At 47.8% G+C, this 13,527-nt stretch overlaps 1 protein-coding gene across 10 annotated transcripts in view; it reads left to right on the plus strand.

The window, feature by feature from the left end:
- NEDD4L (NEDD4 like E3 ubiquitin protein ligase) overlaps positions 1-2,842 on the plus strand; it is a 341,323-nt gene extending 338,481 nt beyond the window's left edge. For all 10 annotated transcript variants that reach the window (XM_047827471.1, XM_047827472.1, XM_047827475.1 and 7 more), the window contains one exon: positions 2,296-2,842. In XM_047827471.1, coding sequence (XP_047683427.1) covers positions 2,296-2,398 — 103 coding nt within the window. In that variant the 3' untranslated portion in view covers positions 2,399-2,842. The remainder of the gene's footprint in view (positions 1-2,295) is intronic.
- Positions 2,843-13,527: the final 10,685 nt, after the last annotated feature.

Here is a 13,527-nt window from a genome sequence, read left to right on the forward strand (position 1 = left end):
TGGCTAAGTGGCAGGTCAGAGCCAGCCAGGCTCCTGGCTCATCAGACACTTACCAGGCACTTACCGTGTTCCAGGCATTGTCCTGAGCACGTTAGATGCGTTAACTCCTATGACCATCACGATAATTGGAAGCAACGGTCCTACACAAAAGAAAGATGGTCACAGATCCTCGAGAATGCATCACTAGGCCCCATAGGGATCGCAGGCCCTGGACTGTGTAAGACCAACTACGGATCAGACTAAAGTCAGCTTCTGTGACAGGCTGGGGTTTGGGTTTTTTGTTTGTTTTTTTTTTTTTTCATTTTTTTAAAAATATTTATTTATTTTTGAGAGGGAGACAGAGTGTGAGCAGGGGAGGGGCAGCGAGAGAGGGAGGCACAGAATCCAAAAGAGCTTCAGTCTCCAAGCTGTCAGCACAGAGCCCGACACGGGGCCCAAACCCACGAACCGTGAGGTCATGACCTGAGCTGAAGTCAGACACTTAACCAACCAACGGATCCACCCGGGCGCCTCTGTGATAGGCTGTTTCTAAGTGCAGTCTGCAAACGTGGAGCTCTGTGGTGACAGCTGGTAAGGTAACGTTTGAGACCATTACCAAACTGAAAACCCTTTTGGACTTGGTCTTCAGGATTCCTGGGTTTCTGAGAAGTCCAGTTTGAGAAGCCTCGTGTTGTCCTCTGCTGTAACTTTGGTGTTTAGCGACTTAAAAGTCTGAGTGCTCGGTGGGTCTTGTGAAACATGTTAAGGGTCTCTAAAGGGCCCACCGTGGATGTGTGTCCGCTTCTAATGGCTGCTGATAACTGTTAGTTTTTGAAACATAAGGACTCGTGCTGTTCATGTTTGGAATCATAGGTCAGTGCCAGGAGGGGGTTTTCAATGCTGGGGCGGCACAGTGGTCTGAGCCAGGTGTTGGAGCCAGCCTGGGGCACAGTCCTGGTTTTCCCACTTACTGCGTGACCTTGGGCAAGTTACCTAACCTCTCTGTGCCTCCGTTCCTCTTTTCTAGAATAGGGGTGATTGCTAGCATTCACTGAGGTAGTAGACCAAGAGTACTTAACGATGGTGACTGCCGTGCTGCACATTCACTCACTCTTACTCCAACCGTCACTAGCCTTGGCAAGTGCACGTGGCCATTTTCATGACCGGTACGTGTCAGCACGGCACCCCCATGGGTGTCGATTCTAACGCCTTGTGCCCCATGCAGGCATTCAGTGAGAGGTGAGTGACAGAGAACCGTGGTCGCCATCTTTGGGCACTTGCTTGGTGCGAGGAACACCTTACATGCGTTCTGGTTTGACCTTCCTGGCATCCTGAGAGCAGTTTCCCCGTTTCATAGAAAAAGCAGACAGAATAAGGCATTCAGAGTAAGGTAACTCGCCCAAGGTCACATCGCAGAGCCAGTATCTGAACCTGTTCTCATAGACGGGTGTGCCTCATCGCCCACGGAGGCCACTGTTTGTCTGCAGGCTTCCCTGTTGCCAGGCTGAAGCCTCTAGATATTTGGAGGCTTGCTGTAAATGCGGCTTTCCACTCCAGATGTCGATTACTTGCCTTTGCTTTGAGCAGGCAGCTTAGCGTTGGAATTCTGGAGATGCCAGCGGCCTGGTTTCCTGGGAATGAGAGCTCGGGCCCCTTGACGTTTCCTCTCTGCTCCAGGACCTGAATCTAGAGAAACCATTACCCGCCTCAGAGGCCCGTGATGAAAACAACCTGAGTTACCACCAGGAAAAGCACTTAGCTTGGGAGCTAGCGTAGAATAAGAATAAGCAAGAGCATTCGAAATAGACTCAGCCTTGGTTTTGGTTCATCCCTAACATGTCAGTTCTTTGTGTTCGAGGGTTTGGAACTTGGCACGGATGTCAGTGACCCCAGAAAATTCCTTCCTCTCCCCCGTGGGTTCTGCAGCCTCTTTGGCGTGGACGATTTCATTGCTGGCCTTTTTTTTTTTTTAATTTATTTCTGAGAGAAAGCAAGCACAAGCAGGGAGGTGGGGGGCAGAGAGGGAGGGAGACACAGAATCCGAAGCAGGCGCTAGGCTCCGAGCTGTCAGCACAGAGCACAACACGAGGCTCGAACCCACGAACTGTGAGATCATGACCTGAGCCGAAGTCGGACGCTTAACCGACAGGCACCCCCATCGCTGGCATTTATTGTTGATACTCAGAATTGTTGGTGAAGACCTCTGCACGCTCTTGCTCAGTACCAGATGCCTCCTTAGGCGAACCTAGGAAATGCCGTTGTGACTGCAGGGCAAGAAGGATGCCTTTTTACCTGTTCTTTCTGTTACTTTTGCAGCTTTAATCGCCTTGACTTACCTCCGTATGAAACCTTCGAAGATTTACGAGAGAAACTTCTCATGGCCGTGGAAAACGCTCAAGGATTCGAGGGGGTGGATTAAGCTCCCCCCTCCTCGGGGTGGTTGTTCATCGAGCGAGTCCTGCTTGCACTTTTGCATTTGCCCAACACCCGACTTTGCAGAGACCGAGGCGGAAGAGCGGCCGCACACGGCGGCCTGGCTCCCGGGGCGGGGCCTCCACCCGCGACTTGCCCAGGTTCAGACGTGGGAGCCCGGTCCCAGGTCGCGTTCCTGCATTTTCCACCACGAATTATCAACTGGTTGATGTGTACACTAATAACATTTCAGGAGGACTTATTCTATTTATGTTGTGCCTCTGTAGGCAAATCCCTTAATAAATATTTTACATACTTTATAATGACAATGAATGGGATTAATCACTCTACAGGTATAGTATTACAACTCATGTTTACTTTTTAAAATGATTTAGACCGATTTTCAGATTTTATTTCATTACAATTAAAGATGTCTCGTGTACTTGGAAAAGTGAGCATATTTTTTTTGTATTTGAATTTCATACCAGGTTTAATGTCAGTGACATTTTTATTTTTGAAGTACTTTGACACCCCCCCCCCCACTCCCTATGTTATTAGAATTGAAAGACTGTTGTTGTGGTTTTTTTTGTTTGTTTGGTTTTTTTGTCCAGATACCTACGGACAAGTACTTTGAGAGAATTTAAAATATAACATTAGACATAATGCTACTTTTCTCCATACTCTGAGAGAATGGAAAACAAACTGGATATTACATTGTGTGTGTGCGTGCAAATTTAGCGTAATAGCTCCAGGCTGAGAGAATTGTAACATAGCATGACAAATTTGGTGTTGACTTGAAGGAAGGAACCACACCGTTATTCCTTAGAGGTAATTCCGTGTGCTAGAACACATTGGAGGCAGGGTCGGACTATCCTTTCTCATTAGAGAAATTACTTAACCCTTCGTGATGCTGTACAGCCATTCTTCTTTCACCTTTTCCAAACTCTTTGCTGTTTGTCGTAGAGACATTTGAATGGGCCTCGACACTCGCTTGATTTGAAACCGTGGAAACCAGATCTGTGTCGTGTCCCGTTTGTACGCGTTTGCTAGCGGTAGCTAAATAACCAGTTTTTGCTCTAACGGCACCAGTTCCGAAGGCACTTTATGTTCTCCCTGGGGGTCCTGTCTGGTTTCGTTGATGGGTTGTTGTTGTTTTTAAATCATAGACATTAAATGTGATGATGACTCCTTCTCCCTGCACACATCTTTCTGGTGCAATATCTATCAATTGTGAATCCGGCTGCTGGTGTATAAAACCTGGATGTAAAGCTGAGCCTACGCACCTGTCCTCACCAATTGTTTTGTGATTTCTACTCAACTACCAAGATCATTTTAATGCACACTCCGCCTAACCGGGTTTTGTCACCTAGGACATGTTGCATGCTTCAGTACTGTGTACCGCCTGAGTTGTGTCTGTTCTGTGCTGGATTAAAAGTGAGCGGGAACTCTCCAACTTGACCCCCGCGGTCGCGCTGCGAAGCTGGCGGTGCCCCGGGGGGAGGGTTCCGCGCCGTCGGGACCCTTCGGCACTTGTGAGCGTTCGTTGCGGGATTCCGTGGTGTTTTGAGAGAAAGCCTGAGGCAGCGTGGCAGTTCAGCCCTGCTGTCCTTTTAACCTGTGTTGTTCCAAACCCCGTCGCGAGTGGGGGGACTCTAGAGATGTGATCCCTTGCCACTCGTAGATAACGACAGAAAATTGTGGTTTCAGGGCCTCCCCGTTTGTTACGGAAGAAGGACCTTTTGGTGTAAGAAATTCATTGTTCCCCAGCTCCGGGTGGCTCGTGAGAAACCAGGAACGTTTGTGGTTATAAATGAACTGCCTGTAGAGGTGCAGAGGTCGGAGGTGTCTGAGAGAAGGGTTTCTGCAGAGCCGAGGGTTGGCTCCCCTTTCCTATTGATTTAAAAATACCCAACAGTGATCAGAGAGCTTAGATGTCGAGTAATCAGAAAAAACAACATTGCTTATTATTTTTATCTACTTGTGGGATTTTTTTCCCCCCTTCAGTCAATATAACCAGTGTCCCATGGCAAAAAAAAAAAAAACCCTTTGTGTAACCCCTCACTGTCCAGAGGGCTTTCTTGTTAGGCTCACGCCAAAGCCAGTGCTTGGGTGGATTCTGAGAGTGATCATGTCATTATAGGGGAGAAAGCCTACGATTCTAGTTGAAGAACTGGGATTCTGTCATTTTGCAAACTGTATACTCAAAAAATCAGAATATTTAGTAAATGCAAATTAGGCAAAGTGTTAAAAATGTGAAAGAAAAGCCCATCCTAAGCTACTTCCTGTACCAGGAGCAGATAAGAATTATCGAACTGGACCCCTCTGAATACTTGAATGACGCATTTGTGAATGACGGTTCAGTTCACCTACCACTAAATATTGGATTGCAGTAACGGCTGAATAGTGCTGGGTTTGGGGTTTGGTTTTGTTTTGTTTTGCTTTTAATCCACACATGAGGTTCCCTCAATCTCAGCAGTTCTTGATGCTTCACTCTGTCTAAAACAGTCCTAGATCTTGTTTTCTCCAAGTCCTGACAACCACTGTCCCTTGCCTCCAGGACAGAGTCACAGGTGGTGGTTAAGAAAACGCACCGTTGGAACCCACAGGCCTGGCGGGGAGGGTGGGCCACCTCTTCCTGTTACCCCTAGCAGTGGCCCTTCTCCCAAGTCCAAGGTCTCGGTCCCCCCCCCTCCCCCCATTCTCTTAAAAATTCCCCGAGTCTGGCTTGTTTTAAGTTTCCTGAAGAAGGTACCATTATTATGGGTCATTTTGCCACAAGGTTAAGAAGCTGGTTCCAGGGCAACTGCATGAGGGACATGAGTTATCACAACTACAGGATTTCGATCCCCGTCCCCTGTTGGCCTGAAGGCGAATTTGGAAAGTCTGGATTGGCTTCCCATAGTGCGCTGCTTTCCCACCGCTGCCTCCGGAACAGGAGACAATGAGGCAGTTGTAACCTATTTCAAAGTTGTATTCCGCTTTAACGCATTTTCCGTTATTGACTTTTCTATATTCTGTACCAGATCACAAGAATGTAAGATGCTTCTTTAATTTTTGTTTACAAGGCCCTTTGGTCGAACATGAGCTATTCCTGATGGTCAGATGACAGATGCTCCAAAGCGTCTGACATGGGTTATTCCTCCCACATAAGGATGCAGTGACAGATTCGGAGAAATGATTTTGCAAAATATTTGAACCACTTTCTACATCTCACATTGTTAAATAGACAGCGTGTACCATTGCTGTTTGATCTTGCCAGATCCAGATCGGCTCTCTTGAAAGCCACGTTCATGTGCAGCAAATTACTGATTGCCCCAACAGTTACTAATTGTTTAACACCCGACTCGAGCATTTTCGTAAGTCTTGTATCTCACCTCCGAACTTTCAAAATCTATAGACAGCGTGGGTTCGTCAATTCCCAAGCCCCTCCCCACTGCGCTAGGCACCCACTTTCTTTTCTGCTGACTCCACGCCGGTGTCCTGACAGGGAGAGGTCACCGCTGTCCGGTGTCATTTCCTGCCTCATCAGTAGGGGGTGCTGCTGTGCAGAGTAACTGTCTGGCCTGCTCCCTTCCTGGCCCCCAGGAGATCTGAGCACTACCTCTGTCTCATTCAGGCTTTGGGGTACATCCTGATAAGTCATGTCAAAACTGCCAATTTCAGGTCTGAGATGCGTTTTTAAAACTCCTGATAAACTCCACTTTGTACTTTAGATTTTAAAACTGGGAAGAAAATGTGATATACTTTGGACCACTTTTTTTAATTTATCTAAGCCTTAATGAATAGTGTATATACACTTGCATACACACATCCCCACCCCGTGCTTTCAGTGTGTCAGAAACAATGCTGTAGCATTAGGACGTGAGCTTGTATACTGTTTTATTTCAGGAGAAGATCGCTTTCTGTTTGTATGAAATTTTCCAGTAAAACTTCTCCCTAGACATCTGTCCTTTGTGAAAGGCGTTACGCGCAAAGCAGCGCATGTTTAAGGCGCGTGTCTTGTTGTTCGTCGGTTTCACGTTTCCAAGTATCGATGGGAATCTAACGACATTGGCGACAGACCTCTGTGTACTGCATCCCAACCTTGTGTCAGAGCATTGAAAGCCTTTCTGATGACCATAACCCTGTGTCTGCAGACATCTGTGTTCCTGTATAAGCCAGCTGGCCCTCTTACTCAGACTGATTTCACCTAGATTGTCACGGTTTCCTTCATGTTAACTTCGCGTGACTTTGTTTTTCCTTTACTACTACTTATGTGATATGTATATACATACGTACGTATGTATGCTGTCCAAATATATATGTATATATTTGTATAGCATTTGTACACCTTTCTTGAGCAATCTGGTTTCGAAAGGGAGTGAGAGCTTAGTTCTACAGTTTTCTCCAAGCCGTGTCCTGAGATTTCTGACCCTCGGAGCCTGAGAGCACCCCAGGAAAATGATGCTAATCTGCTGTCATTCCCTAATTCAGGATCTATTACCAAATGAAACATGAAAACAACAGTGACTTTTAAGGTGAAAAGAGTTTCAAGCATTCCAAATGAATTCTCAATGTTTCATAACTTTTTATTATAAACCCCACCTCCTAATACAAAGCCAAGTACTATTTGATACATAGTGACTAAAAACCAAACTACTGGGAAATTTTTTAAAGACAACTTACGGATAACGCTCCTTTTCACAATCAGAATCGCTTTACAATATGGTTGAATTTGATACAGGAAAAGTTTTAAGTACAAATCCTTTTTGCTTTTCATTTTTCTTAAGAGATCTGAAGAGAAATTGTAGATTGTTTTCCTGGCAGCAAAAGAGAAATGTGACAAAATGAAGTCGTTGTAAAGAAGTGATACAACTTGTCAAATATTTAATAAAGAATTATGGAAGCTGGAACGTTTTTCTACACCGAGTATTACGGGTTGTCTGATTTGATTTGAAGCTTCTTGGTGAATGCATTGTCTTAATTGTTTCAGGGGTTTTAAATGCCTGCAGATTTATAGGACGTTCTTTCCCTTAATATCCCTCAAAGCCCCACACCTTGAAAAAATCATTAAAATCTGCCCAAAGCACAAGGCTTACACTCGCTGGAATGCGCATCTGTTCTGAGCCATCTGTCATCTTGTTATTAAATTTGAGAATTAGTGACTTTACACTTGCATAATTCATACGAGTCCATCCCTAGCAAGGCATATTTTTACCTCTGGGTTTTAAGCAACCAACTCTCAATTTAATGTGAGTTAATAAGACTCAGTGATGAAGCCCAGAGAGGTTCTCAGAAGAAAGATGCTATCAGATTCCAGATTTCCTGTCAATTCCCGGTTAAAACGGTAGCCTCCTCAGAAACGTTTCCTTTTTATCGTATTTTTTTCTAAACCTTTAGGGTTTGTCAGCATTAAAAATGTTTTCTTTCAAAATTAAAAAAAAAAAGTTTCCTTTTTAGAACAAAAGCCCCCCCTTGATGGCCCTCGCCTGTCCCCTCAGGGACTGCCAGGAGGTAACATCCAAGCAGGACATAATTTAGTCCTTTTTCAGTTTAGCAGCAGATGGCACCTTGCTGGGCAGGCCTGACTCCTCCGGCCGGATGCACACAGGCAAGGGAGGGAGGTGCCGGTGGGGGGCACAGCTCCAAACTTGTGGATGTTCTTTCTTAGACAAAAAGACAAGGGGTGGAATAAAGAAAGAAGTTCTCGTGTATCCTTTACACGGTTGCTCGGTTAATAAGCTCTTGACCTCCGCCAAAGCCCAGGAGCGATCTGAGCCCCTCGGTCACGGTAAAAGCCCCCAGTAGGAGCGTCGGTGCCCAGCGCGGGGATCCGAGAGTTCTCATCCCCGAGGCTTGCCTCTGAAGGGGCCACGGCCAATGGTCCCCGGATGTAAGAGCACAAAAACCACCTGCAGATCCCTCACCTCGGGGGAGAACACCGAGTGGTAGGCTCCCACAGAACTCAGGCGGCGGACCCTCAGCAGGTCTTTATGGGACTTGGACGGGAAAACATCTCGCTGGGGAGTTTACTGAAGACCCAGTCTCCTTGGTTAGTAGATTGCAGGACCCTGTCACGACCTGGGGGACGCCCACGGGTGGGCACTTCGTGAGAAGGAAGCTTCCCTTGGTGGCACTGTCTCAGGCCAGACCAGGAAAAAAGGTGAACTCCGCCAGCCCCACCCCTGCCCGCCCCTCTGCAGAGCCCCCACGGGAGATGCGTCCACCTAAGTGACTTCTTGAAGTGTGAGCTGCCTGTTCTGACCTGACCCCACTCTCAGCCAGGTGCCCAGCAAACTTGCCGTTTTCACGCATGGATGAGGCCCCCATCGCCAGTTCTGCCGCCTGGGCACTTTGCTCCCTATTCGAACAGGGTACAGAGTGACAGAGACCGGGGTTTGGGGCCCGAGTGGCAGGAGAGGAGGGCACCGGTTTTCTCCCAAAGCTTTTCTGCTTTGCCTCACCGCACCCCAGTGTTTGAGGAGAGCCTTTGTTCCCCCCCCTGAGGGCGCAGCTGGCTTGCAGACAAGTTAGCTTGGAAGGGGTGTGGGACACGGCACACAGCACACCAAGACGACGTGATGTGGAGATTTGGGGTTCAGAGCAAACGGTCGAATTCCTGAGACCTCTTTGGTGCAAAAAGGTGGTTTTATTAGCACGTGGGGACCCCTGGGCAGAAAGAGCTGCCCTGGGGTTGTGATGGGTGGCGGGTTTGTATACCTCCAAGTTGGGAGGGGGTTAGGGAGAGGGTAAGTCTCGGGAATTTTGGAAGCAAAGTTCCCAGGACCCTGAAGGGCCTGGGTCATCTGCTACTGCCTAGTAGAACCTTCATCATGATGTATATCAGGGGGCCATATGCTTGGAGTTGATCACTGACCTATATCTTAAGAGTGGGGGGTAGAGACCAAGGAATTTTTATATGGTAAGACTTAACAGGATCCTGGAGGTGGGGATAATGTGAAGCTAAGACTGCCTTTTGCCTCTAGCAAAGAATTAACGTCAAGGCAATTGAGTTCGTAGAGGAAGGTCACGGCCTGCCTCAAGAACACGTCCGTGGGCTGTAAGCTGTAAGGCAATTCAGTGTCTTCTTTTGCCTTTGTTTCCCACATCAAATAGATGAAGCACTGAAGAGAGCCGTGTGTGAGAGGCACATCCCTCTGATTAAAGAGGTGGTATACTTTGGGGCAATTTCTAAGTATTATCCTGCCATGGACATGGTACACAGAGTTCCCAGAATTCAGATATTAACCATTTTCAGTCCTGCTTGGCCTTGGGGAGACAATAATGATACAAGGCAAAGGTAGAAGCTATGCATCGTCTAGATTTAGCTCTGGATTAGAGAAGCTTTAAGAGTGGACAAAAACCGGGGTGCCTAGATGTCTCCGTCATTTTGAGCGTCCGGCTCTCGATACAGCCCAGGTCACGGGCTCACGGTTCATGGGATCGAGTCCCACATCGGAGTCCTTGCTGAGCGTGGAGCCTGCTTGGGATTCTCTCTCTCCCTCTCTGCCCCTCTCCCACTCGTGCTTTTTCTATCTCACAATAAATGCATTTTTATCAAAATGAACAAAAATCTGCCTCTTATCAGAGCCTGGCAATGCCATTTTCCTTAGTACTAAGGACTGTCAGCCTTGAGTCCCAAAGCACTTTTTTCCCCTCCCACATTTTGTTACGAAAACAGAAAAGTTGAAAGTTTTCTAGTGAACAACGGTACCCCCACCCCATAGTTCTGCCGCTGCATTTTACTCTTTGCCTTACCCTAGTCCTCTCTACCGATCCTTTAATTCATGGCGATTACTGGAGCCCTGCAAAGTAAATTGCAGGGACCGTTGTCTCCCCGCCCCCAATTCCTTCAGCATGCCTGTCATTAACTAGATTTATCATTTACATTTTTTTTTTCCTTTGGAGGCGTTAAATGACAATTCAACGGAGTAAATTTGGAGAGGTAATTGGTCTTACTAAACGACTCATAATCAGGCAGCATCCAATCTAACAAAGAGAGCTCCAAGGAGCGGTACAAAATGGAAGGGTTTTAAAGGGGGGGGGGTAGGACATTATTAGCAAAGAATGCATTGTGTCAGATAAGTCACCCTCCTAAGGGCAACAGAAGGGGTCTCTGTGAATTACCCCCTAGTGCTGACCCAGGAAGTTCCAGGTTAGCTGGTTAAAGGTCACGTTCCTGGGAGTGCAGGGAGGGGATGAGACTGTACCTAAATCAGGTATTAAGTCTTGGCACAAGTGACTCCATTTTGGATATGCTGTCCCCTTTCTAACAGAGGTAAAATTCTCATACGATGAAATTAATCTTACGTGTACGTTCACTGGGTTTAGACAAAGGCGTGCACCCATGTAACCCAAATTCCCATTGCCCCAGGAAGTTCTTTCATGTCGCCTCCTGGCCAATCTCCACTCCTGTGCCCTCCCCCCATCCCCCAGTAACTGCTGTTCTGAATTTTTTCCACCATAGATTAGTTTTCGCCTGTTCCTGAATCTCATAGAAATGGAAGCACGCGACTCACTACGGTGACTTTTTAAATTCTAGCAGGCGTCTACACGGCCTTAGAACCATAAAACCCATTAAGCCTGGGGGGGGGAAGCCATAGGTCATCATGAATGAAAAAGACAACAGTTTAGTATCCAAATATATATATATTATATATATACATTATATATATTATAACATGATATATTATATATATTATATATATTATATATATATATATTATATATAATATATATAACATGAGAATCTCCACTTTTCAAACAGATGCAGTCACCTTGCAGGATGTTCGCACCTGTTGTTTACATGCAGCAATCGTCTTGAACTTAAAGGTTGAAATCCAGGCACGTTTGGCTGCAGTCATCAGTGCCTCAAGATGGAGAGGGTGGTCTGGATTGCCCCCCCCCCCAGCCCCCCGGCCCCCTTCCTCGTGCATGCATCCTGAGGAGGGAAGGAGACAGGAGTTTTATCAGTCAGGGCAAGTTAATGCTGTAACAAGGAACCCCCCAGCGGCTTCTTACTAAGATAAAGGCTTATTCCCCATGGCCCTGTGTAGTTTAGAGGGGACACTCGGCTCCCAAAGCCCCCCGGAATTCAGGCACCTCCCCTCACGGGTCCACCATCTCCTGGGGCACGGTCCTCTGTAGCCCACAAGCAGAGGCTGGAGGACTGCAGGAGGGCCCGGTCTGGAGGGGGGACATCCCCACTTGCCCACTGCAAAGGAGGCTGGGAAATCTCCGGTGATGCCCAGAGGAAAGGTGAAGGAGTCTGGGAACAAGAAGCCGAATGCTGCCCTGGTGTATCTTCGGCCTCCGGCATCCCTTTGCAGAGTGAATTTCCCCGTGGAATGGTGGCCTGGCTGCCATTTGCCAAGCTTTTGGAGTCCTCGGTTGACTCTCAGGATAAGACTGCGGGTACTTACCACAGATCTCTACATCAGCCTAACGAGGCCGGTATCAGTAGGCCCAAGTTGCGCACGAGGAAACAGACTGAGAGGTGAAGAGACTTGCGAAGGGGTGATCTGAGCCCAGAACGCCTGGCTGCAGGCCTCCGTTCAGCCAGATCTGCGCCCCCTGCCCCTCTGCCTCCCCTCCGCCAAACCTCCCGGAGGGAAGAACCACCACACTCGTTTCCACCAAGATGTAAATGATTGATAAGACCGAACGCATGAATGACCCCTACCAGAAGTATTTTCACCTTCAGCAATTCCAGAGGTGCTGCTTGGCTTAAACGAAAAGGAACGAAGATTGAAACGATGGCCGTTAGCCATCGGCAAACCGAGTAGAGGGGGACTTCTGAGGGCGGGGGCCATGCTTCGGGCCGTAAAATTCCTAAGGGACACGCACCTGAAAAGCCAGCCTGTTCTCAGCAGCAGCTCCCACCCCAGGCCCTCAAAGGAAGCCACACTGCCTCCACCTGCCCACAGGACAGAGCTCTCTCCACCGGCAAAAGCAAGCGCGTGTTTTCCAGATACCGTCCGGGACAAGACAAACCCCCCTTTGTCCGACAGATTTGAAAGGCCGTGACAGACCAGAGCCTGAGGGCCGGTTTCTCTACCCCTAAGAAGGATTTCTCTACCCCTATCACCAGGATGTTGTTATATTTTTTAGAGTTTCTATTTGATAAAGGATTTCTTATATTCAATATTACTTGTGACAGAAGGTTTGGGTTTGGGTTTGGGATTGGTCCGTCCAGTCCTAGTTACTTAGCTCTCTTAACAAATTCTAAGGGCTCCTCTCCCAGTAGGGTCTTTCCACTGTCCCAACCCCCAACCCCCAACCCCTCCCCCTCTGTCCTCACCCTCTCTTGCCTTCTTTCCTGTCTATATTGACTTAGAAGATCCTCGCTTATTCATCAGTTGAGATTATCGGAGGGACATGCCCTCCCCAGTGTAATGAGTGTTTAAACAGAAGTCAGGCCTTTGAACCCTGGACTCCGGTTAAAAAATAACAGGCTGGCGACTGGATCAATAAGGGACAAATATTAGCTGTGGAAGCTGGGCCACGGCATTGGGAAATACCCATTGCTGGTGACATGGGAAGAGCGATGGTCATACCCAACCTGAGGGTCTGGGCAACCCAAGGACCCCAGGGACGTCGGGCCAGTCATTTGCTTGCTCTACGAGCATCAAACACTGAAGCCACCAACCCTGAAGCTGGACTCCAGAACTCCTCGAGTTGGGATGGCTGAATTACCCTTCTAGAATGGGTCCTCTTTCTTTCTCTCCTCTTGCCAGCCAACCTGTACTCTTGTTAGCCTGCCTCCAGCAAAGCTCTGACTGCACCGCTCTGCTATGTACAAAATCTCCACCAGTCCCCACAGTACTCCTGCCTGGTGCTCAGGCCATCCGGGGTATTTGGGCAATAGGACAGCAGGTCTCGGGGTGGCCGCTTCTCCCCTTTCCCCAGTCTTCACTCTTCCTTGTTGTACAGTGTTCAACGCTAGCAACCGTTTCTTCTTTCTTTAAATGCTCTTTGATTGCCACGACATTTCACCTTCCTGATTATTCTCCCCCTAACTATTCATGCTGGTTTTTCTCCTCCCCTGAATGATGTTCCCCAATAATTTGTGCTTCGTTCTCTTTCTCTTCCCCCCCACCACCCCACCCACCTCCTTCTCCCCCTCCTCCCCCTCCTCCTCCTCCTCCTCCCCCTCGT

The sequence above is a fragment of the Prionailurus viverrinus genome, chromosome D3, assembly GCF_022837055.1.
Source record: "Prionailurus viverrinus isolate Anna chromosome D3, UM_Priviv_1.0, whole genome shotgun sequence".
Lineage (NCBI taxonomy): Eukaryota > Metazoa > Chordata > Mammalia > Carnivora > Felidae > Prionailurus > Prionailurus viverrinus.